This window comes from Trichechus manatus, unplaced genomic scaffold (genome assembly GCF_000243295.1).
Source record: "Trichechus manatus latirostris isolate Lorelei unplaced genomic scaffold, TriManLat1.0 scaffold00039, whole genome shotgun sequence".
In the NCBI taxonomy this organism is placed as follows: domain Eukaryota; kingdom Metazoa; phylum Chordata; class Mammalia; order Sirenia; family Trichechidae; genus Trichechus; species Trichechus manatus.
In genome coordinates, this window is record NW_004443975.1 from 13,378,441 (window position 1) to 13,406,055 (window position 27,615).

Consider the following 27,615-nt stretch of genomic DNA (forward strand, 5'->3'; position numbering starts at 1 on the left):
CCATGTTTCCTTTCTGCTTGCTCGAAAATCGATACAAGCCCCACTGTGGCCAGTCTGACCACTGAGATGGAGCCTCCTTTTCTTTTCTAGGAGTGCTCGCCCTATGCAGCCCACCTCTATGATGCCGAGAACCCTCAGACACCCCTCCGGAACTTTCCTGGCCTCTGCTCAGACTACTGCTCTGCCTTCCATTCTAACTGCCACTCTGCCATCTCCCTGCTGACCAGTGACCATCGCCTCCAGGAGTCCCAGGGAAAGGATGGAGCCCACTTCTGCCACCTTGTCAACCTTCCTGACAAGGACTATTGCTTCCCCAACATCCTGAGGAATGACCATCTCATCCGCAACCTGGGTGTGGTGGCCGAGGACCAGAAGGGCTGCCTCCAGCTCTGCCTGACTGAGGTGGCCAATGGGCTGAGGAACCCCGTCTCCATGGTGCACGCTGGGGACGGCACCCATCGCTTCTTTGTAGCCGAGCAAGTAGGAGTGGTATGGGTCTACCTGCCTGACGGGAGTCGCCTGGAACAACCCTTCTTGGACCTCAAGAGCATTGTGTTGACCACTCCATGGATCGGGGATGAGAGAGGCTTCTTGGGGTTGGCTTTTCACCCTAAATTTCGCCACAACCGCAAGTTCTACATTTATTATTCATGTTTGGGCAAGAAGAAGGTAGAAAAGATCCGGGTTAGTGAGATGAAGGTTTCTCAGGCTGATCCCAACAAAGCTGACCCAAAATCAGAGAGGTGAGACATACCCCTGAGAATCTTTGTGTCTGCATCTGCACCCTAAATTAATGCCAATAAACCCCTTAGAGAGGATATAGGGGAACTTTACTGGTTTTAGAGCCACTAGCTTATAATATTGACAAAGGAGAGTCATTGTTGATTAATGAAGACAACCCAAGTTAGGCTCTTGAGTAAAAGGTCTTCGTGCTGTATAGCTATCACCTTATAAAACCAAACCAAACCTGTTGCCATCGAGTTGACTCCAACTCATAGTGACCCTATAGGACAGAGTAGAACTGCCCCATAGCGTTTCCAAGGAGCACATGGTGGATTCGGACTGCCCAACTTTCTGTTAGCAGATGTAGCTCTTAACCACTATGCCACCAGGGTTTCCATCACCTTATAGTTATCCTAATTAGAGCCCTGCTTGCTTGTCTTCGTGGTGGGATAAGCAAGGGCCAGCAGCTATAAGGAACTGAGAATTGATTATAGATAACATCAAAATACTATTTATAACAATATTAAATGTAAGTATGGTATTGTTGTTGCTGGTGTTAGCTGCCACTGAGTCAGCCCCCGAGTCATGGTGACCCCATACACAACGAGACGATATGCTGCGTGGTCCTGCGCCATCCCCATGATTGGTTGTGGATCGGACCATTGTGATCTATACGGTTTTCATTGGTTAGTTTTCAGGAGTACATCACCAGGCCTTTCTTTCTAGTCAGTCTTAGTCTAGACGCTCTACTGAAACCTGTTCAGCATCGTAGCGACACACAAGCGTCCACAGACAGATGGGCGGTGGCTTCGAGAGTTGCATTGGCAGGAAATGGAACCTAGGTCTCCCATGTGGAAGGCGAGAATTCTACCACTGAAACTCCAAACCCCCTCCATAAATATTCCATCTTTTTACACAAATAATGCATGCTTTCTATGTTTGTTTGCCAACCATTCCTTCCCCCGGCAAGGTATTTTCGTGTCGCTATACTAATTTTTTTACAGCTCCCTCCCCCCTCGAGGTAGTTTTGTAAGCCTGCTATACAACTTTTTTTTACAGCAACATGTAAAAAAAAAATTGGCATAGGGATGCTTAGGAAAATACCTCTCAGGGGGAGGGAGCAGTTGGCAAACAAATGCAGAAGGTGCACATTATTTGCATAAAAATACGGTAATGTTGTTATTGGGTGCCATCAAGTCGGTTCTGACTCACAGCAACCCCACGTGACAGAGTAGAACTGCCCCATAGAGTTTTCTTGGCTGTAATCTTTATGGAAGCAGATCCCCAGGTCTTTCTCCTGTAGAGCCTCTGGGTGAGTTTGAACTGCTAACCTTTGGTTAGCAGCTGAGCACTTAACCGTTTGTGCCACTAGAGCTTCTTATAAATATAATAACCTGACCAAACCCGTTGCCATCAAGTCAATGCTGACTCATAGCAACCATGTAGTACAGAGTAGAACTGCTTCACAGGGTTTCCAAGGAGTGGCTGGTGGATTCGAACTGCCGATCTTTTGGTTAGCAGCCGTGCTCTTAAGCACTGTACCACCAGGGCTCCATAAATATAAATGTAAGTATAAATATAAAAACTCAACCCATTGCTGTCGAGTCGATTCCGACCCTAGTGACCCTTTAGGACAGAGTAGAACTGCTAAATATAGCAGCTGCCAATTGTTGTGTGGCCATTAGCTCTCAGACCCTTTACCTCAAATATGGGAATTCTCATCTTTCCGGGGAACCGTGGCACAAGGCCATAAAGCTATTGTGTCATAGTCAGACTAAGGACTCAGCTCATGCTCTTTCCACTCTCCCACCCTGCCTTCCCCCATCTCCTTCATGCCTTAGCTCTCTTTTCCTATGTGGACAGGATTTAAATGGGCATGAAGAACTGATAGACTAACCTCTCTGGGCTGTGCAAAGGAAGACATCAAGAGTTCTGATAGAGCAGAAAGTGAGGCCAAGCCCTGGGAAAGGGTGCTGTTCCCATGGCACTGTCTAAAGCCCACAGAGCCACCGTGCGAAAGAAGAATGATCAAGGAAGGAGTCACACAGGGAACAAGGGGCGTCTCATCTACCTGCATGGTGATCCTTGGAAACCCTGAAGCGGGCTTTGGCTAGCTTAGACCAGCCATTTCTGAGTGTCTCAAGAGGATGAAGTTTTAGCTTGTGTCAAAGCCTTGTGCGTGGCTTCTTTTTCTCTTCCAGGGTCATCTTGGAAATAGACGAACCAGCATCAAATCATAATGGTGGACAGCTCCTTTTTGGCCTGGATGGCTATATGTACATATTCACTGGGGATGGAGGACAGGCTGGGGACCCCTTTGGCAAGTTTGGAAATGCTCAGAACAAGTAAGTAGAATGGAGGCTGGGCCCCGGTCCCCTGAGGGTGAGCCCTTGGCACAACGTTTTTGCTGAGATGGAGTCTCTAGAGAGTCGAATCCAAATCACTTCCTACAGCATATCGTCCTCATTGCTGAGGCAGTGGGAGGAACATTTGGTTTTCTGTCCTATAAATTTCAGCTATAGTCAGTGTTGTTGGTAATTAATATTAGAAACACTCCATGTAACTCTCCGAGTGCTAAGATGAGAAGAATTCAGACTCCTAGTGACCTTATAGGACAAAGCAGAACTGCGTCATAGAGTTTCCTAGGCTGTACTATTTACAGGAACAGATTGTCAAGTCTTTTCTCCCAAAGAGACACTGATGAGTTCCAACCACTGACCTTTTGGTTAGCAGCTGAGTGCTTAACCGCTGCACCACGAGGGCTCCTTAGCACATATTAGCAAGACATTATTTGACACACGAAGACCCGATCATCCCATTCAGTTCAACTCAAGATTGTTATTGAGCACCTGTTGTGTTCCAGGCACTGTACTATGCCCTGGAGACACTTGAGAAGTTGAGTTAATAGTAGCTAATACGTCTTGGTTGCTCACTGCGTGCCGGCTGCAGTTTTCAATACTTTACATGTATTCAATCATGCAATTCTCACAACACACAAGGGGAAGAATTTTTATCTGTTTTGTTCACGGATACATCCCTATCACCTAGATGTCAGCACTAGGACGTCACTCAATATTTATGGAATGACCGAATCCTGTGAAGAGCAGGTATTATAATATTTATTTTACCGACAAGGAAACTGAAGCACGTAGGAGTAAGGTACTTTGTCCAAAGTCACACACAAATAAGTACAGAACCGGAATTGGAGCCTAGACGATCTGACAGCAGAGCCCAACGATGCTGTGTTGCCTAGATCGAGGTCAAAGGAACCTCTCTCTGCCCTTTGTACCCAGAAGGCAATTGGCTCCCTTATTCTTAGTAATAACAACACTAAAGTTAGTAACAATAATAAAAAGCTAACGTTTGCTGAATGTCTATTGTGTATTAGGAATTGCATTAAAAGCTATATACACAATAACTCATTTAGCCCTTATATCACCATCACACTTCAAAGCAGTGTTACTCTCCTGTTTATAAATGAGGAAACTGGGACCCAGAGACCCTAGTCATTGACAGAAAATCCTCCACTCTTTTTACTGACCACATTGCTATACGAGGAAGCACAGAACCAGCCTCTTGTAAAAATTCATAATATGAGATGAAATCTGAGAGAAAACCACCCTGTCATAAAACTGTAAATATTGAAGCTGCAGTTTGCCCAGGGTCACTGGGACAAAGATTGCATCAAACTTCTGCCTACTAGTTCTGCTGGAGCCAAAAATGGGGAAGTCTCCACATCTTTAAAAAACTGTTGTGTCTAGTCAATTCTGACTCATGGTGACCCATGTCTCAGAGTAGAACTGTGCTCTATAGCGTTTTCAATGACTGATTTTTTGGGGAGTAGATTGACAGGCCTTTCTTCTGAGGCATCTCTGGGTGGACTCGAACCACCCACCTTTTGGTTAGCAGCTGAGCATGCTGACCAGGGATTCCATCTTAACATCTTACGTATATTTAAAAGAAAAAAAAAAAAAGTCATCTCTCCATGGTATTCCCAGCAGTAGCTGCGCATTGACTATCAGTAGGCTCACCGGGGCAGTCCCCTCTGGTTCTGTGTCCTTACTTACCTGCCTGTTTCTTGACCTTCTTTCTTTCAGAAGCTCCCTTCTGGGAAAGGTGTTACGGATTGATGTCAATAGGGCAGGTTCAGGCGGCAAGAGGTACCGAGTTCCCCTGGACAACCCGTTTGTTTCTCAGCCAGGGGCGCACCCGGCCGTCTATGCCTTTGGGGTCAGAAACATGTGGCGCTGTGCCGTGGACCGGGGGGACCCTGTCACTCGCCAGGGCCGAGGCCGGATATTCTGTGGGGACGTGGGCCAGAACCGATTCGAAGAAATCGACCTCATTGTCAAAGGCGGGAACTATGGCTGGAGAGCAAAGGAAGGGTTTGAATGTTACGACAAAAAACTGTGCCGCAATGCCTCTCTGGGTAAGTCAGAAGCTCTGCGGATGCGGGTAGGGAATAAAACCTGAGAGACTGTCCTCTCCCGCGGGTTCTTTGCTGTTGCTAGCTGCTGTCGAATGGGCCCCAGACTCACGACGACTCCATATACAACAGAATGAACTGATGCCCCGTCCTGTGCCGTCCCCATGACTGACTGCAGATCAGACTGTTGTGATCCATAGGGCTTTCACTGCCTGATTTTTGGAAATAGATCACCAGGCCTTTCTCTTAGTCTGTCTTAGTCTGGAAGCTCTGCTGAGTCCTGTTCAGCATCACAGCACCTTGCGTGGTGGCTGTGCATGAGGTGCACTGGGCAGGAATCGAACCTGGGTCTCCAGCATGGAAGGCGAGAATTCTACCACTGAACCACCACTGCATCATGGCAGGTCTTTAAGGCGTGCCTTTATTGTGTCTTGTGGGACGGTGCTCCTCAAAGTGTGGTCCCGCGGCGCTGGCAACAGAATCATCTCCAGCGGTGCTTGTTAAAAAGTAAATTCCTGGGCTCCACCGCAGACCTTATGAATTTGAATCTTGGGTGGACTGGGGACATGGGAAAGATCTAGGAATCTATTTTAAATAAGTTATCCACGTGATTCTTAGGCATAGTATTTTGCTGGCAGGGAAAAACTGGTGGCTATGTGGTTTTCTTTATTTCCCAAATCAGGGTAGCCCACTGAAATGATATTCTGTGTCTAGCCAAGTAAGAACAATGCCCAAACGTTAATAACCCTATTTCTCTGTGTGAATCAACAGTTAAGGTGTGTTTAAGAAACTCTGCTTGGCTCAAACTTCCAATTTTCTGATTCTGCCATCATTATTTAGGCTTTCCGTGGACTCTTAGATTACAAAGCCACAACATAAACCTCAACAATGGACTCAAACATACCAAGGATCAGGAAGATGGCGCAGGGCCGGGCAACGTTTTATTGTTATACATAAGGTCTCCACCAGTTGGACTGACTCCATGGCAACTAACAACAACAAAGTTGCAAAGCAGTAGTCCAGACCCGCATGATATTTTCCAAATCCTTAAATCTGAATATCTGACGTATCAACCTAGGAGAAAAACTTAGGTGTGTGGATTTCCAGGTCATTGCCTCAGAGAGAATTTTTTTCTTCCCTCTGCCTGCAGATGGCAGTCAATGGGAAAGTCACAAAAACCAATGGCTGGTCTGTTGAGGAAAAATAGGCATGATTAGCCTTGGCTGCCTGTCCTACCGAAGACCGAGAGCTAAAGTGTTCTCCACTGAATCAAGCACCTGCATTCAACAGCCCCATTCTTACTCCTTGAAGCTCTCACTTTTGATCATGACACTCGCTGTCTTTCCTTGTCCTGGACAGATGACATTCTGCCCATCTATGCATATGGCCATGCAGTGGGGAAGTCAGTCACTGGAGGGTATGTCTACCGTGGGTGTGAATCCCCAAATCTCAATGGCCTCTACATCTTCGGGGACTTCATGAGTGGGTAAGGAAGGTTGATGTCCCCTTTATCTTTTATTTATTTTAGTGTTCTTACTGAGGTCTAACTGGGAGCCCTGGTGGCGCAGTGATTAAGACCTTGGCTGCTAACCAAAAGGTTGGCAGTTCAAATCCACCAGTCACTCCTTGGAAACCCTATGGGGCAGTTCTACTCTGTCCTATAGCGTCGCTAGGAGTTGGAATTGACTTGATGGCAACGGGTTTTTTTTTTTTTTTTTTTAACTTATATATAGTGAAATACAAATTCTTAAGAGCACAGATGAATGAAGTTTTCTAAATATATACAGTTGCATTACCAGCCATATCAAGATGCAGAACATTTCCATCACTCTAGAAGGTTCCTTCTTGCCTGTTTCCTATCAATACCACCCTCTGTCCTCTCTCCCTCTCCCTCTCTCTCTCTCTCTCTCACACACACACACACACACACACACACACACACACACTAGCAGAGGTAAACACTATTGACCTGTCTCATCACAGATTACTTTTGCTTCTGGAACTTCATATAAATTGAATCATACAGTATGTACTCTTTTTTTGTACCTGGCTTCTTTCATTCAGCATAATGTCTGTGAAATTCATCAGTGGTCATATATATCAGTAGTTTGTATTTTTTATTGCTTTGTAGTATTCCGTTGTATGAATATACCACAACTTATTAATCTATTCTCCTGTTGATAGACGTGTCAGCTGTTTCCAGTTTGGGGATATTATGAATAAAAACTGCTACAATGTTTCATATGTTTCAGTGTATAGTTCTTGTACGTCTAAGTGTTTGATTTTTTTTGATGTATTTGAATAGTATTTTGATAAATTTCAATTTCTGATTGTTCATTGCTAGTTTATAGAAAAAATATATGAAGTTCATTTTACATATATATGTATGTATTATATATATATACATATATATATATATATATATACATACATAATACATATATATATAATGAGCTTGTATCTGGCAACCTTGCTGAACTCCTTATTAGTTTTAGTAGCTTTTTGTTGATTCTATTGGATTTTTTATGTAGAAGATCATTTTGTCTACAAATATAGAAAATTTTACTTTTTCTTTTCTGAATTAGGATCCTTCTATTATTTTATTTTCTTGTTGTACGTTCCAGTTTAAACCTTCAGTACAATGTTGAATAGAAGTGAGGAAAAGCATGCAGCTTTTCATCAATAATATGGTGTGAATTGTAGGTGTTTTGTACACCTACAGGTTGAGAAAGTTTCCTTTTATTCCTAGTTTGCTGAGGATTTGTATTAGGTATGGATGTTGGATTTTGTCAAATGCTTTTTATGCAGCTTTTGAGAGAATTGTATGGTTTTTCATTTGTAGATGTTAATATGGTGAATTACACTGATTGTTTTTTAATTGTTAAAGCAGTCTTGCATTCCTGGGATAAACACTACTTGGGCATGATGTATTATTCTTTTTATATATTGTTCGATTCCATTTGCTAACATTTTGTACAGAATTTCTGCATCTATGTTCATGAAGGGTATTGATCTGTAGTTTTTCTTTCTCATAATATTTTTGTTAGGTTTTGGTATCAGGGTAATGCTGGCTTTATAGAATGAGTTGGGAAGTAACTTCCCCCTCTTCAATTATCTGGAAGAGTGTGTGTAAAACTGGTATTATTTCTTCTTTACATGTTTCTTCCTTATAAGTGAAGCCATCTGAGCCTGGAGTTTTCTTTGTGGAAATATGTTTACAAATTCAATTTCCTTAATAGATATAGACTATTCAGTTTATCTGTTTATTTCTGAGTAAACTTTGGTAGTCTGGGTCTTTCAGGGTGTTTGTCCATTTCACCTCAGTTGGCATAAAGTTATTCATAACGTTCCCTTATTATCCTTTTTAGTGTCTGTAAAAACTATAGTGATGTCACCTGTGTTAGTCCAGATGTTGGTAATCTGTGTCTTCTCCCTCCCTCTCTCTTTTTCAGATTAGTCTAACTACAGGTTTATCAATTTTATTGATCTCGAAGCAGTTTTTGGTTTCAATGATTTTTTTTCTGTTCTGTATTGCATTGATTTCTACTCTGATCTTTATCATTTCCTTCCTTCTGCTTGCTTTGAGTTTAACTGGCTCTTCTATTTCTAGTTTTTTAAGATAGAAGTTAAGGCCATTGATCTGCAGTCTGTCATCTTTTCTAATATGTATGCTTAGTGCTATAAATTGGAGCCCTGGTGGGTGTAGTGGTTAAGAGCTATGGCAAGCTGTGGCTGCTAACCAAGAGGTTGGCAGTTTGAATCCACCAGCCGCTCCTTGGAAACCCTATGGGGCAGTTCTGCTCTGTCCTATAGGATCACTGAGTCAAAATCGACTCAACGACAAAGAGTTTTTTTTTTAAGTGCTATAAATTACACCCCTCCTCCAAGTATTGTTTTAGCAGCAGTCCATAAATTTTGATATATTATGTTTTCATTTCATTCATTAAAAATATTTTCTAATTTCCTTTCGTTATTTTCTTTGACCCATAAGTTTTTTAGAAAGATGTGATTTAGTTTCCAAACATTTGGGGATTTCCCAGTGATCTTTGTACTACTGATTTCTAATTTATTTTTTATTGTGGACGCAGAACATACTTTACATGACTTGAGTACTTTTATACTTATTGAGACTTGTTTTATGGCCCAGAATATGATCTCTGTTAATGTTCCATGTGCAGTTGAAAATGATATGTGTTCTGCTCTTGTTGAGTGAAATGTTCTATAAATGTCAATTAGCTCAAGTTGGTTATGTTGCTCAAGTCGCTTCTAGAGCCTTACTGATTTTCTGTATAAATTTTTAAAATCAATTTTGCGAGAGGAATATTGAAATCTCTGACTCTAATTGTGGATTTGTCTGTTTTTCTTGTAGTTCTACCAGTTTTTGCCTCCTGCATTTTGAAACTGTGAATGGTGAGGAATGTTATGCGTTCCTGATGAATTGGCTGCTTTATCATTATGAAATGAGCTTTTTTTTTTTAAATCTCTAGTAATAGTCTTTGTTTTGAAAACCACTTAAGATAATATTATTATAGCCATTTCATATTTTCTTTGTTTAGTGTTATGATGATACATAGGGTCATTATGAGTCAAAATCAACTTGACAGCAATGGGTTTGGTTTTTTTTTTTTTTTTTAATGACGATATATCTTTCTCTACCCTTTTAGTTTTAACTTATTTGTGTCTTTATATTTAAAGTGTGTCTCTTGTAGGCAGAACATAGTTGGGTCTTGCTTTTATATCCACCCTTACAATCACTGCCTTTTAACTGAGATTTAGAGCATTTATATTTAATGTGATTACTGATATTGTTGTTGTTGTTAGTTAGTTGCTGTTGGGTAGATTCTGACTCACAGTGACCCCATGTGTGCAGAGTAGAACTTTTCCATAGGGTTTTCAAAGCTAGGATCTTTTGGAAGAAGATTGCCAAGCCTTTCTTCCAAGGCACCTCTGGGTGGGTTCAAACTGCCAACTTTTTGGCTAGTAGTCAAGTGCTTAACCATTTGTGCCACCCAGGGACTCCTGATTACTGATATACCAAAAAAAAACAAAACAAAAAAACAACAACCAAAAAACCCAAACCCATTGCCATTGAGTCAATTCCAACTCTTAGCAACCCTATAGGACAGAGTAGAACTGCCCCATAGGGTTTCCAAGGAGCGGCTGGTGGATTCACACTGCTGACCTTTTGGTTAGCAGCAGAACACTTAACCACTGAGCCACCAGGGCTCCAATAAACTCATTGCCATCGAGTCGATTCCCACTCATAGCGAATCTATAGGACAGAGTAGACCTGCTCCATAGGGTTTCCAAGGCTGTAATCTTTACGGAAACAGACTGCCACATCTTTCTCCTGTAGAGTGGCTGGTGGGTTTGAACCGCAAACCTTTTGGTTAGCAGCTGAGTGCTTAACCACTACTCCACCAGGGCTCCTTGATTATTGATACAGTTAAGTTTAAATCTATCATCTTGCTATTTTTTTTTTGGTATCATTTTCATTTGTTTCTTTTAACCTACCTTTTTCAAAAAATGGAATAGTTTTTATAATCCATTTTATCTCTTTTGTTTGCTTATTAGCTATAACTCTTTGATTTGTTAGTTTAGTGTTGCCTTAGGGTTTATAGTGTTCATCTTTAAGTTATCACAGTCTGCCTTCAAGTGATATTGTATTAGTACTGTATTGTTGTCATTGTTGGGTGCTGTTGAGTTGATTCTGACTTATAGTGACCCCATGTGACAGAGTAGAACTGCTCCATAGGGTTTTCTTGGCTGTAATCTTTATGGAAGTAGATTGCCAGGTATCTCTCCTGTGGAGCTACTGGGTGGATTCGAACTGCCAACCTTTTGGTTAGCAGCTGAGTGCTTAACCAATTACTTCAAAATTTAGTGGCTTAAAACAGCACAAATTTATTATCTCACAGTATCTGTAGATCAGGAATCTGGTCCTGGCTTAGTTGGGTCCTCGGCCTCTCAGTCTCTCATGAGGTTCAAGTCAAGTAGTCAGCCAGGGCTGAAGTCTCATCTGAAGGCTTGAATGGGAAATGATCTGCTTCCAACCTCATGTATGTGGTTGTTTGCAGGATTCAGTTCCTCAAGTTCTCTTGGACTGAGGGTCTCAGTTCCTAGCTTTCTGTTGGCTGGAGGTCGCCCTCTGTGTCCTGCCATGTTAGCTTTCTCAATAATGCAACTTGTTTCATCAAAGCCAGCAAGGTAGAGAAGCTGTTAGTAAGACAGACGTTAAAGTCTTATGTAGCCTAATCATGGAAGTGACATCTCATCATCTTTGCCATATTGTTTGTTAGAAGCAAGTCATTAGGCTAGTTCAACTCAAGGGGAAGCAATTACACAAGGGCATGAATACCAGAAGGCAAGGATCACTGGGGGCCATCTTAGAGTTGACCTGCCACAGATATCATACCACTTCACTATAGCATAAGAACCTTACAGCAGTGCACATCAATTTCTTTCCTCCCAGCCTTTATGCTACTGTTGTTATACATTTTACTTATATGTATGTTGCGAACCACACAATACATTGCTATTATTTTTACATAGTCTGTTATCTTTCAAATAGATTTAAATAATAATAACATAGTTATTGTGGTAGGCTGAATAATGGCACCCAAAGATAAACAAACTAACCATACCCATTGCCACTGAGTTGATTCTGACTCATAGCGACCCTATAGGACAGAGAAGAACTGCCCCATAGGGGTGCCAAGGCTGTAATCTTTACGGAAACAGACTGCCACATCTTTCTTCCACGGAACAGCTGGTAGGTTCGAACCACTGACCTTTCAGTTAGCAGCCGAGCATTTAATCACTGCACCACAGGGCTCCTTCCCCCAAAGACAAGCAGATCTTAATTCTTGGAACCTGAGAACGTTACCTTATATGATAACAGGGAATTTGCACATGTGACTAAGTTAAGGATCTTGAGATGAGGAGATTATCCTGGATGATACGAGTGGGTTCTAAGTATAATCACAGGTGTCCTTATAAGAAGGAGGCAGAAGGAGATTTGAAGACAGAAGAGGAAGAAGGTGATGTGACAATGGAAATACAGGGAGAAAAGGTGATGTGATGTGGGCAATAAGTCAGGGAATGAGAACAACCTCCAGAAGCTGGAAAAGGCAAGGAATCTGATTCTCCCCTAGAGCCTCTGGAGGGAGCGCAACCCTACCAACACCTTGATTTTAGCCCAGTGAAACCCATTTCAGAACTCTGGCCTACAGAACTGTAAGAGAATAAAGATGTGTTGTTTTAAGACATCAAGTTGTGGTAATTTGTAGCAGTAAGAAACTAATACAGTTAGCATTCCCAGTGCTCCTCATCCCTTTGTGTAGATGCATATTTCTTTCAGAGATCATTTTTCTTCTGCCTGAAGAACTTCCTTTAACATCTCTTTTATGATGGCTATGATGCTGATGAATTCTTTCAGCTTTTGCATGTCTGAAACAGACTTCATTTTGCCTTCATTTTGAAAGATATTTTCACTGGGTGTAGCAGTCTATGTTTACATTTTTTTCTTTAATTCTTTAAAGATAGTACCCCACTATATTCTGCCTTGCATCATTTCCAGTGAGAAATCTGCTGTCATCCTTATATTTGTTCTTCCACACATAATGTGTCATTTTTTTCTCCAGCTGCTTTTAATGTTTTCCCTTTATCATTGGTGTTGTGCAATTTTATTATGTGTGCCTTGCAGTAGTTTTCTTCATATTTCTTGGGCTTGGAGTTACACCTCTTGGATCTATGAGTTTATAGTTTTCATCAAATCTGGAAAATTTCTTTAAATATTTTTTCTGTTCCCTACCCCTTTTCTTATTTCTCCGCTGGAAACTACAGCTACACATATATTAGGCTCCTTGTAAAGTTGTCCCACAGCTCACTGGTGATCTGTTTATGTTTAAGATTTTTTCTCTCTGTGTTTCATTTTGCATAGTTTCTATCATTATGTCTGAAACTCATAAATCTTTCTTCTGCAACATCTAATCTTCCATTTATCCCATTAGTGTGTTTTTTTTTTAATCTCAGTATGTTTTTCATATCTAGACATTTAGTTAGGGTCTTATACTTTTTTTTCTATTTCGTGAACATACGGAATATAGTAAGAATAACTGTTTTAATGGTCTTGTCTGCTAATTTTAACACCTGTATCAGTTCTATGTCAATTTTGGTTCGTTGTTTTTTCTCCTCATTATGGGTCATATATTCTCTTTCTTTATTAGCCTAATAATTTTTTATTGGATGGCAGACATTGAGATTCTAACTTCTTGAGTGCTGGGTACTTCTGTACTCCTATAAATATTCTTGAGCTTTGTTCTGGGACACAGAAAAGTTATTTAGAACAGTTTGAACCTTTCAGGTCTTGCTTTTAATATTTGTTAAGCAGGACTGATGTGATGTTTTTTCTAGAGTTACTTATTCCCCACTACTGAACCAAGACTTTCCTGAGAACTCTACCCAATGTCGCATGAATTATACTATTCCTGGCCCTGCTTCCTTTTCTCTCTAATTCTTTCCCCTGCTTCAGGTAATTTCCTCACATGTATCCACTGTTAGTGTACCGACGGATACCGATGGAAGATCTCTGGGGTTCCTTCTATGTGCAACTCTCCTCTCTCCAATATTCCTTCTTGCAAACTCTAGCTGCATTGGTCCCCCTAGACTCTCCGCTCTGTCTTTTTCAACTCAAAGAATCAACTGGGCTCGTTCGATGCTTTCTTTCCATGGGCTGGAAACTGTCAGGGTAGTAAGCTGGGACAATCGTAAGGCTCCCTGTGTTTGTTTCCTGTCTCTCAAGAACCAAAATCCTTCATTGCCTGATGTCCAGTATCTTTTAAACTATTGTTTGTTCTATTTTCACTGTTCTTCTTTTTTTTTTCCCCGTCATTCCCACCCACCCACCACCCCACCTGCGTACATATAGCTGGTTGATAATGCAGCCAGGGATTCTTGTTTGGCGCATATGCTCAGAATCACCTGGGTTTGGGCATTTCTGTTTCCATAAAACTTTTCAGATGATTCTGATGAGCAACCTTGGTTTACCCAACTTCTTTTCCCTTCTAAAAATCTGCTTTTAGTTCATATAGATGATAGAGGGATAGGAAGCATATACCTGTTACTATATAGACATAATAACAATGGTAATAGCAGGCACCTTTTGAACCTTTACTATGTGCCAGGCATACTGGTGAGATTTTTATGTATATTATTTAATTTTGCAACTCTCCCCTATAGTAAGTTCTATTATCATTTACCGTTTTACAGATGAGGAAACAGAGGCTTAGAGATATTGGGCAACTAGCCAAAGGTCACACAACTAATAAAAATAAGATTAGTCTTTTGTAATGGTGCAAACTTCACAGGGCACCAGACTCCCCTTATTATAGAGAATGAGCTTCCCCATCTAGACTAAGTGGGTGATGAAACTGTCTCCGAAGCAGCTTTCTGGCTCTTGGAGGAGGCTGGAGGCTGGTTATTGCCCTCTTTATGGGAGACTCAGTCCTAGGATTCAAGGGTTCCCTGATTCTAGGAAGAAAAGTCTTCTGCAGATTGGAAATATGGATTTCTAAAATATAAGGTTTTATTTTTCATCTAGTCGACTTATGGCTCTGCAGGAAGATAGAAAAACCAAGCAATGGAAGAAACGGGACATTTGCCTCGGCAACACGGCAACATGTGCGTTTCCAGGGCTGATCAGCACCTACAGCGCGTTTATCATCTCCTTTGCTGAAGATGAAGCAGGTAACCAATGTACAGGGTTATCGGATTTCTGCTTCCTGGAACTGTGATCATCACAGGCATTGACTGAACATTCACTTTTATGTAAATACGCACTTCCACTTCTGTTATTATTACTACCATTTAGCTATTCTTTCTAATGTACCAGACACTGTTCTAAGCACTTTACCTTTTTCTTCTTATTTAATAATCAAAATATCCCCATGATGTGACCCATGATGCTCATTTCACCAATGAGGAAACAGACTGAACATACCACCTTACCCTTTCTGGGTTGGACTGCACACCCAATTGTGGAGCGCAAATCAAGGTCTACTCTTCAGTTTTTCAATCCTTTGACTGTGAAGGAGGTTCATGTGCTCCCTTCTCCCTGCTTGTATTCTAATTTGCATTTACAGGAACATGGATAGGGTCGATAGTGGGCAGAATAGATGGGTAGTGGGTGTTTATCCTGATGGTGTCATCTGGAAAGGGTGTCACTGGGGATCAGCTCACTGACGGGGCTGGGCCCTTTCTGACCCTGCCAAGAGTTTGTGAGCAACTTCTGTCAGTGAGCAAGGGTGAACTTCTTTCTTGAGCGATCTGAGAAAAGGGTTGACAGCTAGGTAGGAGGCTACCCAGTAGACAGGTTAGGTACATGTTTAGGGCACCAGCAAAGCAAGGCATATGTGCATGTACACACATGAAAGACAGAGAGACAGACAGACAGAGATGGAGAGATAGACAGGTAGAGAGAAAGATTTGACTTTTCTAAGTTCCCCCAAATTTTGTAATCAGACAAGTAACTCATGTTTGCAGAGACTTTAAATGTTGTTGTTGTCAGTTGCTATCAAGTTGGTTCCAACTCATGGTGGCCCCATGTGTAAAGAGTAGAACTTCTCCATAGGGTTTTCAAGGCTGTGTCCTTTCAAAAGCACATTGCAGGCCTTTCTTCTGAGGTGCCTCTGGGTGGGTTCGAGCCACCAACTTTTTGGCTAATAGTTGAGTGCTTAACTGTTTGCACCACCCAGGGACTCCTTAAGTAACTAATATTTAATTTCAGCTTTATATAAGTTATGCTTAATTTTGAAAGAGAAGTTTTATTTTGTTTTACATAAGTAAGGACAGGGCCCGTGATCTTTTCAGTATATGGCACTGGAAACGGGTAATGTGCTTGCCGCTAACTGAAAGGATGTAGGTTCGAGTACACGTAGAGGCGCCTCAGGAGAAAGACCTGGCAATCTACTTCTGAAAAATCAACCACTGAAAACTCCACGAAGCACAGTTCTACTCTAATACACATGGGTCTCTGTGAGTGGGCATTGACTTGATGTCAACTCTTTTTTTTTATAGTTAGGCTTGGAAGTAAAGAAGAGAATAAAGTTATGGCTCAGGGTCCCTTCCAGACCTAGGATTCTCTATCGTTGTAAACCAGAGCCTTGAAGATTTCCTAACTATTCGGTTTTTTCCACTCTGAGCCACGGGGTGGGCGTACAAGACCTTTATTTTGAGTAGGCTATGAAGAGATCCAGTCAGCTCCTGGACCCTTTCCTCTCGCCTAGCTTATGAATAGATAGTTGAGATGAGCATTTTAGAGGATCTGAGGATATTTTGGAAAATTCAAGCATTTTTAACAGAAAAAAGTCTATGTGAGTTCCAAACTGGAAGTCCAAACATAACAAAGGGGAGAAGCCACAGGCTGGCAGGATGACGCTCAGTGGGAAGAGGATGACGTGAAAACCACAGGCCATGTTGGGCCTGCTCCCCTGCTGGAGCCCCAAGGAGGCTGATCCCCCCCAGGCCGGAGCCCCCCGCGGAGGCTGGAGCTACCTCTCAGAGGTAGGAGCCCCTGGAAGCAGGCCTGCTCAGTGGGCCCTGGGCCCCCGTGTTGTGTAGCTTACTCCTTTTCGGGCGTATATAGAGAGCCTGGCTGTGGTGCTTTGGTGCGTTGTGCCTGTAGACTGCTCTCAGGAGAAAACAGGCTGTTTTTGAATGCCAGTCAGCACATCTGGCAAACAAAACTAAGCGTCCTTGGCTGGATTTTGTGGAGTGGACTTGCCAAGGTGTTCACAAGCAGACTTTGCCCTCAAGCCAGTGAGGCAGTTCAGGAGGCAAGTTATTTTCCTGCCCAGTTGCTTGCTTCTGTGTGTTTGCATAAGCCAACTCGGATTTTCCTATTCTTGTCATATTCCTCTCCACTGATAGACATTTTTTGATCGGAGTATTATTTCACTGGTTTACTATCCTTCTCCGGCTTTAGCTAAGTCACTTTTTACTTGAACCGTTTTGCTTACAGAGCTCTGCCTCAGCTATAGCTACAGTTTATTTACCGAGTTCTCAGAGCCGATAGCTGGTGCCGATAAACAAGCCCTGAGCAGATGACTGGTGCCCATCGCTGGGTTTCTAAGGACTGGATTTCTCAGTGTCAGTCACTGGAGCACATTCCCAAGAGGGCTGGTCAAAGCAATAATGCTTGCAGTCAAGTCACATTGCACGCATTTTGTTTTTCATGGTATATTATAGGGGTTTTTATTTGAGAAGGTGGGGTCCTAAAACATACATGTAAAAAATGTCAATTGGATACTACAGATGAAATTCACCCAAGCCCTATGGTTTTCTCTAAAAATACAATGAGAAATCTGTGGCATGTTTAAAACATACAGTTCACACAAACTGTAGTCTGACGTAGGGAATATGCAGCATTTCAAGGTTTTAAATTCTCCTTTCAGACTGGGTTTGGAGGGTCCCCCGCACAGGATGGCCTGTGTTCTCCTGGATCCTGGGTAGACCCCCTTTTACCTAATGACCGTGCCTGGGGTTTCCAATCAGAGGGGCAAATGGACTGTAGAGTAGGGCGTGTCCTATCTTTTTAGACCCCTTATTGGGGATGGTTATAGTTTGTCACTGCACAAAACCGTACTTCCTTAGCTGGCTTTTATCCTACATGCGGGGCTCTGCAAAGACAAACATTGGTCCCTGTTGTCCACAGATCTGAGGAAGAAGGCCTCTCTGTGTAAAGCTCTAGGCTGTTCAGACTTGCCATGCAGTAGGTGGTTTTCTCCATAAACTTAAGGGAGAGTTGTGTGAGGCACACAACAGCAAGAGAATTAAATGTGGTGCAATTACACAAACATTGTGCCAGATTTACAGTGATGTTTAAGAGGCAGCACTTGCCCCTTCAGGGGTAAAGAGACAAGACGGTATTAGTTACTAACCATGAATTGGATACTTTCAAATTGAATACCTAACAAGCATGTGAGGTATTAAAACCAGTTGCTGTCATGTTGACTCTGACTCATAGCGACCCTGTGTGTGTCAGAGTAGAACCGTGCTCCATAGGGTTTTCAATGGCTGACTTTTCAGAAGTAAATTACCAGGCCTTTCTTCTGAGGCGCCTCTGGGTGGATTTGAACCTTCAACCTTTTGGTTAGCAGCCAACCATGTTAGTCACTTGCACCACCCAGGGACTCCTTATGTGAGGTATTATTATCTCCATTTTGCAAATGAATAAATATCCTGAGAGTGATGCAGATTCAGAGGCTTCCCAAGATGACGTAGTGAGTTGTATCAGAATTCAAACCCCGATTTGCCTAACTCTAAACCTACACTATACTGTCCTCCACAGATGAGTATAAAACAAGGAGGAATGAGGTTGTAACTATGAGAAAGGAACACCGTTCTCTGGAGTTCAAACAGGAGGAAATGAGAGGGAACGGGCTCTTTCTAAATGAGAGGAAGGAGAGAGTGGGTAGAAGTGATTTTTGTGGGGCTTGGAGGAGACCAAGAGGAGAGGCTGAAGTGGGGGAGGCTCATAAGGAAATAAGGAGCCCAAGGACTGATGGACGGCAGCAAGGGCACAGTGACGCTGAGGGGAAAACCAAGGACTAAAGAAGGGAGAAGCATGAAGTGGGAAGTACATGACCCTCCCCTCTATATTGTCTGTTTCCAAAGCTCCACAGAGAACCCTCATCAGTGCAAGGGAGGCGGGAGAGGAGATGGACGCAAATTAAGGCATAGTTTCTGAGAGCAAAGAGATGATAAAGGAGAAGCTATTTGTTTCAATAAACCTACATTAACAGAGATACTGGGTGGTGTAATGGTTAAGTGCTTGACTACTGACCAAAAGGCGGGGGGTTTGGACCTCCCCAGAGGCTCCTTGGAAGGAAGGCCTGGTGATCTGCCGCCCGTGAGTTGGAGCTGACTCCATGGCAACTAGCTTGGTTGTGTTTTTTTGGCCGTGCCACACTCTAAGTTAGGCTCAGGGGCTCAGGAATGGTCTTTGTCCTCAAGGAGCTCACAGTCCAGTGAAGGCCTATGTGTCACTCATGATTTCGGGGTTCTGATCTTGGGGCTCACTGTATCTGAGGGCCATGTCCCATTTTGATGCCTGATGCCCTGTTATTCCTTGCCTATTCTGTTTCCTTAGGGGAGCTCTATTTCCTGGCCACCTCTTACCCAAGTGCCTACGCGCCACGCGGATCTATTTACAGATTTGTCGACCCCTCAAGGTAAGAGTTGGTCTCCTTTTCTTTGCAAGTACCTCTTCATCAGTGTCCTTATCTCGGTGGCAGGTGATAACACACAGTCCTCAGTTCCCAAGAGTCACCAAAATTTATCAGTGAAGCTAATCCATGCTTTAGATGAAAAGCAGTTTGGACAAACATATGAAGAATGAAGTGTCCATAAGAATTATGGAATACTTGGGGTATGATCTCTTTGTAGTTGGAAATGAGGGTCTTGAGCTTTTTCCAGGATATCTAGCCTAGGTCTGTGGTTCCTGTTTTTTTGTTTTTTCACATGGTTTTGGAAACTCATCTACCATCGTCCAACACCTAGTCTACACCTCTGACCACCTGGGTAGGTATTGCTGCCTTATCTCCTGGGCCTGGTGGATGTCTTAAAGTCTTTGGCGAATATCTCAAACTAGCAGGTTATCTCAGCAGCTCCCTTTCTGGAATACTGCGGCAGTATCTATTCACTTGGTGGGCTGTCTGCTGTTTACTTCTCCTTTGTCCACCTCTCTCAGAGGTTAGCCACCTCCAAGTGATCAGGCAGAAACCACAATGCAGCGTCCCACTCTTGGGTTGTTGAGTCTGTGGTCATTGTATCTGCCCCTGGAAGGGAGATGGAGGGTATCATCGTGAGGATTCTGGGCAGTGTGCTGGATTTATCTCAGAATTCTTGCCCCAGCAAGAAAGTCTGCCTGTGAACCAGCTTCCCCATGAGGATTATGTTATTCACATCTGGGTTGGTGTTCAGTAGACATTAGGCAAATAGGTCCAGCCACCTGTCAGGCTGCAGGGGTCAGGCTCAGCTCAGCTTCCATTTGGCAACAAGGCTGTCAGTTTATGTGTTCTTAGAAGATCCTAGAAGAGGCTCAGCCTCTGACCGAGGCTCAGCCTCTGAGCGAGGCTCCCAGTTTGTGCTGGGGCACTCTGCTGGTAGCTGGTACACAGATTGCCAAGGGGTGAGTTTGGTACTGAGCCGTCTGTCTCCTGTCTTGGGTCTGCTACTGGCACAGCCCCTTGTGTGTAGGGGATGGAGTGGACCCAGGGTCCCGTAAAGTGCTTTGGGGGTTGGGAATGCCTACCCCAGTAGTTCTCCTGCCCTTTCCCCTGACAGCTTTCCTGTGTGAATCCATTTTTCTTTCCTTTGACAGTTTCCTGCTTGGATGGGGGATAATTTAACTCCCTTCTATCACCAGAGCAGACATGCGTTGTTGTTAGGTGCTGTCAAGTCGGTTCCAACTCACAGTGACCCTATGTGTATAACAGAACAAAACACTACCCAGTCCTGCACCATCCTCACAATTGTGGCTGTGCTTGAGCCCCTTGTTGCAGCCACTGGGTCAATACTTCTTGATGAGGGTCTTCCTTTTTTGCTGACCCTCTACTTTACCAAGCATGAAGTCCTTCTCCAGGGACTGGTCCCTCCTGATAACATGTCCAAAGTATGTGAGACGAAGTCTCACCATCCTGGCTTCTAAGATGCGTTCTGGCTGTACCTCTTCCAAACACGAGACACTACATAGAACAGCTGTAATGCCTTCCCCACACTGAAGAAATCCCTCCTTATTCACCTTCTCCCAAGCTGATAGTTATTGAGTAATTACTGTGTACAGGCGTGGTGCCAAGTGCGCTGCATGCAGGATCTCATTTAAAGCTGACAAAATCCCAGGAAGGTGGGTTAACGCCCTCAATTTACATATAAGGAAACTGAAGGCTAGACAAGTTAAATTACTTGCCAAATAAGAAGGGGACCCAGGATAGGAACTTGCTTTTCTTTGTGGAGGATCAAAGTCATTTCAGCCCCACACGCTCAGTCTAGTCATAATTACATTGAATTATACAGACTTTTTGAGTTTCTGTAGCAGTGGATCCAGATTCTGCTGACTACTTATTTGACACAACTTCCCACTACATGCACCCATCCCAGCCTTCTGTGGGCACTATCAATTTACACATGTATGGTTTTTTCTCTTCTATCTTTTCTTCCTGCCCTTCCTTGAGAGGCAGCTGAATACAGTGGTTAAGAATGTGGACTCTGGAGCCTGGGTTTGAATCTTGGCTTTGCCACTAACTAGCACTGGTCTGTTTCTTAATGTTTGTGTGCATCAGTTTCCCCATCTGTAAATGGGGATAATAATAGTATTTATGTCATAGGATCGTTATGAGGAGTCGATGAGTTAATATTTATACAGTATTTAGAACAGCATCTAAGCATCACATATGTGCTTGTTTAATAAATAAAGTCACTTTTTTTCTTTTTTTTAACTTGGGGTAAGGAAGTTAGAGTTGGAGCCAGGCAGAGAAGGCAGTGGGATCAGCTGGGAAGCTTCATCTCTGCTCTGGTCACATATCCCTGTGCTCCCTGTCTCCCAAAACCAAACCAAACCCCTTGCCGTTGAGTCGATTCCGACTCATAGCAACCCTATAGGACAGAGTGGAACTGCCCCGTAGGGTTTCCAAGGACCGGCTGGTGGATTCAAACCACCGACAAACGCTTAACTCCTGCTCCGCCAGGGCCCGCCTGTCTCCAAAGTCCTTTTTGTTTCGAAGGTGCATGCAGGGGGAATGCAGTTTAAGAATTAGTGTGCTACTAGGCAGAGAGGCTGGCAGTATTTAAGGGGCTGTGCCAAGAGTTCCTAAAGGGATTTTCGTTAAGTGGCATCACCATCACCACCACCTCCACCAGCAGCAACAGAATCAACGTCATCATCAGCATCATCATTATTGATGGAGCACTTGCTGTGTACTGGGCAGTGCTCTGAACTTTTTTATTATCTCCTTGTCAATCGTTTATAGTGTTCCAGGCACACAGATCTTATTTAATCCTCACCCCTCCCTTGAGAGCTGGGTAATACTATTATAATTATTAAATTTTACAGATGCAGAAATCGAGGCTTAGCGAGGTTCCCTTACCCAGATGTCCAGGACTGGCGCCCAGTTCTGTCATTTGCAGGCCCCTGGCCCAGCCCCTCACTACACCGTCTCCCAAGGCCTGAGGTGCCCCAGTGATGGCCGCGCGCTGGCTCCTCTCCATCTGAGATTCTTTCCTACTCCATCTGCCCCATCCCTGCGGATAACTGAGGGCTGAGCCCAGTTCTTGCTAATATACGCCCTCAGGTGATCTTGATCTCCCGGTCACATCTTCACAGCCTCCTGTGCTCACCGTTTCTGTGTTTTCAGGCGCGCGCCCCCAGGCAAGTGCAAATACCAGCCGGCGCCGGTGAAAACCAAGAGCAGGCGGATCCAGTTCAGGCCGCTCGCCAGTGAGTCTGCCTTTGAATCCTAGGGCGCAGGCCTCGGCGTCGCTGCTGCCGGGACACAGCTCCCTCAGTGCCGTCTACAAGCTCTCCCAGGGAGGAGGGTCTCCGTCTCTCCCTCACAGCTGTCTTTTGGAAAAGGACTGTCCTTGTGGCTCAGTCTTTCCGGTTCTTCCACATGCCAGAGTGGGTGGGAGCAACACCTGCCTCTCCTGTGACCTGTCCTCCTGCATTCATTCATTCATCATGTAATTTTTCATGTATCCATGCATTCATTTAGCATTGTTCATCTACGTAATATTGACTACGTGGCAGGCGCTGTGAATGTGAAATGTCTCTGACTTGCAGGAGTTCACAGTCATATGGTGGGGTGGGGAGTGCAGCCCAATAAAGAAAGAAATCCAGCATCAAAGTTCTGCTGTGGAGGGATGGGTGTGCAGGGGCCTGGGAAGGCCCCGAAGTGATGAATTCTTCCTAGAGGTAGGGTGGGGAGTCAGGGAACGCTTATACAGGAGGGGTGCTGTCTTAAGAAGACTATCTGAAGTGGCTATCTTATTTCAGAACCACTTATCACTGGAGTGACCCTGCTCAAAAAAACATACACACACACATATATCAGTTAAGGGAATTAAAAATATTAATTTAAATAGAATCCGTATTAAAGAATCATTACGCAGTCATAGGCATCCTGGGTAGTCTTTCTCTTAAAGCTGCTTTCCAGGACTTATATTTCTCACTAACTAAATGCTTATTTCCCAGAGACAGTCCTGGACTTGCTAAAGGAGCAAGCAGACAGAGCTACTAGAAAATTATCCAACGCAACCTCCGCTTCCAGCCCTCACCCGGCCTTGCCTAAGAAAGCCTCCTCCAAGAGGCCGGCTTCTCGCACCAGCAGCAGGAAAACACCGCGAGGGCCTGGCACAAAGAAGAAAGCCAGAGTGTGGGCTCCAGGCCCGCAGGAGAAGAGAAAGAAGAGCCGCGAGCCCCACAGTGGCAGTACGGTCCCATCAGCCCAGCGACGGCGAGCTGGCAGGAGCCTCCCTCGGCTCTTTCTGCCAAGGTGGCCGGCCCAGGGATGGGAGCCACGTGGAAGCTGCTGCTGAAGGCTCGCCTTAGAAGTACCGGAAGTGGGGGTGAGGCAGAGAGGACTCAGTGGGGCCAGGTGAGAATGAACGGAAGCCCCTCGTCTATTTAGGTGCAACTGTGGTTAGACCAAGCTGTAAACCTGCCTGGAATCCCACATGATGTCTCTGTTTTGTTTTTAAAAATGCTTACCACCTAAGATAATAAATCAACAGTTTCTCAAACTGATATATATCCTTCACTCTTCTGAATGTTTGTCTGTTATTAGGAAATCGAGCGTGCCTCGAATTTGGCTAAGAACTATACTACCTGCTCATGCCTCTTCCCAGGTCTAGCAGGCCTGTGACAGGCTTCCAAGGAAAGTCCCCCTAAACGGTGTTCTCCTTTGCCCCAGTCTGAAGTTCATGGGATGAATAAGGGTACGTTCACTTCTGTACTTCTAGCATCTACGATTGTGCCTCAGCAAATAGCATAAAAAACATAACTACACTGTGTTTGAATACCTATCATGTACCAGAGCCCTGGTGGTGCAGTGGTTAAGTGTTCGGCTGCTAACTGAAAGGTTGATGGTTCAAACTTACCACCAGCTGCTCTGCGAGAGAAAGATGTGGCAGTTTGCTTCCATACAGATTACAGCCTTGGAAACCCTGTGGGCCAGTTCTACTCTGTTTTATAAGGTCACCGAGTTGGAATAGACATGATGGCAATGGGTTTTTGTTTTTTTATCATGTGCCAGGAGTCCCTGGGTGGTGCAGATGGTTAATGTGCTTGGCTACTAACCTAAAAGTTGGTAATTCGAGTTCACCCAGAGGTGCCTTGGCAGAAAGGTCTGGCAATCTACTTTAAAAAATTCAGCCATTGACCAAGAGACAGAAAGGGCCACATAAACCAAAGACTTCATCAGCCTGAGACCAGAAGAACTAGATGGTGCCCAGCTACCACAATGACCTCTCTGACAGGAAATACAACAGAGAGTCTCTGACGGAGCAGGAGAAAAATGGGGTGCAGAACTCAAATTCTAGGAAAAAGACCAGACTTAATGGTTTGATTGAGACTAGAGGGACCCTGGTCGACGTGGCCCCCGGACTCTGTTAGCCCAAAACTAAAACCATTCCTGAGGCCAACTCTTCAGACAAAGATTAGACTGGACTATGGGACATAAAATGATACTCTTGAAGAGTGTGCTTCTTAGCACAAGTAGACAGATGAGACTAAATGGGCAGCTCCTGTCCAGAGGCGAGATGAGAAGGCAGAGAGGGTCAGGAGCTGGTTGAATGGACACGGGAAATCCGGGGTAGAAAGGAAGAGTGTGCTCTCACAGTATAGGGAGGGCAAATAGGGTCACATAACAATGTATGTATAAATTTTTGTACGAGAGTCTAATTTGAATTAAAGCACAACAAAAAAGAAAAAAAGTGCCAGTCAGAAAATATGAAAAAAAAAAAAAAGTTCAGCCATTGAAAACCCTATGGAGCACAGTTCTACTCTGACACGCATGGGAGGGCCATACTCTGGAGTCGATACCACGGCAGCTGATTGTGGTGATTGCTTACCTAACCTAAATCCATCAAGTTTCTCTTTTGTTCTTTTTCTCTCGTTCTGTCTTTTTGAGGAGCCCTGGTGTCTCAGTAGTTAAGAGCTCGGGTGCTAACCAAAAGGTCGGCAGTTCAAATCCAGCAGCTCTTCCTGGGAAACCCTATGGGGTAATTCTACTCTGTCCTATAGGGTCGCTATGAGTTGGAATTGACTTGATGGCAGCGGGTTTGGTTTTGTGTTTTTTTTTTTTTTTAATGAAAGATGCAAAACACTGGTCGTCATTTTCTGAAGATCATTTTTAGACCATCTTTCAGTCTTTTCCCTTCGCCCTTTTCTCAGGTATTTTTTACTTTACCCCTGCCTACCTTTGTAGCTCTTATGAACACTTTCAGGCTAGAAATGAACTGCAGGTTTCTGACCAACCCAGATATTTTAGTTTATAGCCTCCAGGATATTTTGTATCCGTCTCAGCTGAAGACATCAAAATAAAGGTGAAAGGGATTAAACCCTGAATCATTTTGTTGAAAGATGGCCAAAAATCCTGGGTCAGTTCAGGGAGATTGGTTCTAACCTTTGGACGAAATACTCAATCTCACTTTGCCTCATTTTGCCCCTTTGGTATTTGTCTTATCTAGTGCTGCTATGGAAATCCTGGTAACTGCTAACTAAATGTCGGCAGTTTGAATCCACCAGGCGCTCCTTGGAAGCTCTATAGGGCAGTTCTACTCTGTCCTATAGTGTCATTATGATTCGGAGTCGACTCAACGGCAATGGGTTTGGGTTTTTTTTGTTTAGTGCTACTTTAACAGAAATGCCACAAGTGGGTGGCTTTAATGAACAGAAATTTATTTTCTCACAGTTTAGGAGGCTAGAAGTCCAAACTCAGGACCCCAGCTCTAGGGGCAGGCTCACCCTTTGTGGGCTCTGCAGGAAGATCCTTGTCTCTTCAGTTTCTGTTCCCTGGTCCCTTGGTGATCATCATGTGCCCTGGTATCTATCTTCCTCCATTTCTGCTTCCTTGATTAATCTCCTCTTTTATATCTCAGAAGAGATTGATTTAAGACACACCTACACTGATAGGAGCCCTGGTGGTGCAGTGGTTAAGAGCTACGGCAAGCTATGGCTGCTAGCCAAAAGGTCAGTAGTTCGAATCCACCAGCCACTCTGTGGAAAACCTATGGGGCAGTTCTACTCTGGCCTATAGGGTCGCTATGAGTTGGAATTGACTCAACAGCAACAGGTTTGGTTTTCCACACTAATACTGCCTTATTAATATAACGAAGAAACCCCATTCCCAGATGGGATTATAACCACAGGTCTAGGGGTTAGGATTATAACACATATTTTCAAGGGACATAATTCAATCCATAACAGTATTTCTTCAAAGAAACCCACTGCCGTCAAGTTGTTTCTGACTTACAGCAATCCCACAGGACAGAGTAGAACTTCCCATAGGGTTTACAAGGCTGTAAATCTTCACGGAAGCAGACCGTCATATTTTTCTCCCGTGATTTCTTCAAAGGATGTGGTAAAAATAGGGTCAGGCCTGGTAGTCTTTTGAGCTCTGGAGGAAAGGTGCTCAGAACTCATGTAGCAAACAAAGGAACCCATTTCCAAATTCAAGGCATTCTGAGCACAGGTTTTGAGTAGGAGGATAGTGGGTCCTGGTGGCGCGGTGGTTCAGAGTTCCGCTGCTAACCAGAAGGTCAGCAATTCAAATCCACGAACTGCTCTTTGGAAACTCTGTGGAGCAGTTCTACTCTGTCCTGTAGGGTCGCTATGAGTTGGAATCAACTTGACAGCCACGGGTTTGGGTTTTTTTGGGGAGCAGGGTCTGGAGAAAGGAACTGAATGGTATGCCTGAAATGCTGGGAAGCCGGGGGAGAGGCAGAGAATTTCTCTCTGGCTAAGGGGCTTTATTTTCTGGAAGATGGCAGGTGATGCTAATGAGCTTTCATGGAGGGGCTAGGACTGTTAGAAAATAATTGCTAGGCTATAGCAAAGTCAACATGTATTGAATTTCCTTAGTTCCTGGGGTGTTGGAAAGTTCAGAAAGTTGAAAAATACACACATACATGTGATTCCTTTCGTTTTGAGACCAACTGGAGGAGGGAAAGATGGGAGGAAGGATGAGAGGACCGGTAACACTGGAGGGAGATGAGACCAGAAGGCTTCTATGGCATCTTTTTCTTACTAACTCGGCCACTTGATGACCACGTAACCCAGGGTCTCAGTTACCTAGTGCTGCTGTAACACAAACACCACAAGTGGGTGGCTTTAAAGAACGGGAATTTATTGTCTCACAGTTCTAGAGCCTGGAAATCCAAATCAGGGTCCTGGCCGTATGGATTTCTTCCTT

The 27,615-nt window shown here is 43.8% G+C and overlaps 1 protein-coding gene across 1 annotated transcript in view; it reads left to right on the forward strand.

Annotated features, from left to right (window-relative positions):
- Positions 1–27,615, forward strand: part of HHIPL2 (HHIP like 2) — a 31,968-nt gene that overhangs the window by 2,608 nt on the left and 1,745 nt on the right. The window contains exons 2-9 of the mRNA XM_012555414.1: positions 91–743; positions 2,925–3,068; positions 4,821–5,152; positions 6,509–6,635; positions 14,751–14,896; positions 19,299–19,380; positions 22,561–22,643; positions 23,397–23,697. Of these exons, the coding sequence (XP_012410868.1) occupies positions 91–743; positions 2,925–3,068; positions 4,821–5,152; positions 6,509–6,635; positions 14,751–14,896; positions 19,299–19,380; positions 22,561–22,643; positions 23,397–23,697 (1,868 nt within the window). The remainder of the gene's footprint in view (positions 1–90; positions 744–2,924; positions 3,069–4,820; positions 5,153–6,508; positions 6,636–14,750; positions 14,897–19,298; positions 19,381–22,560; positions 22,644–23,396; positions 23,698–27,615) is intronic.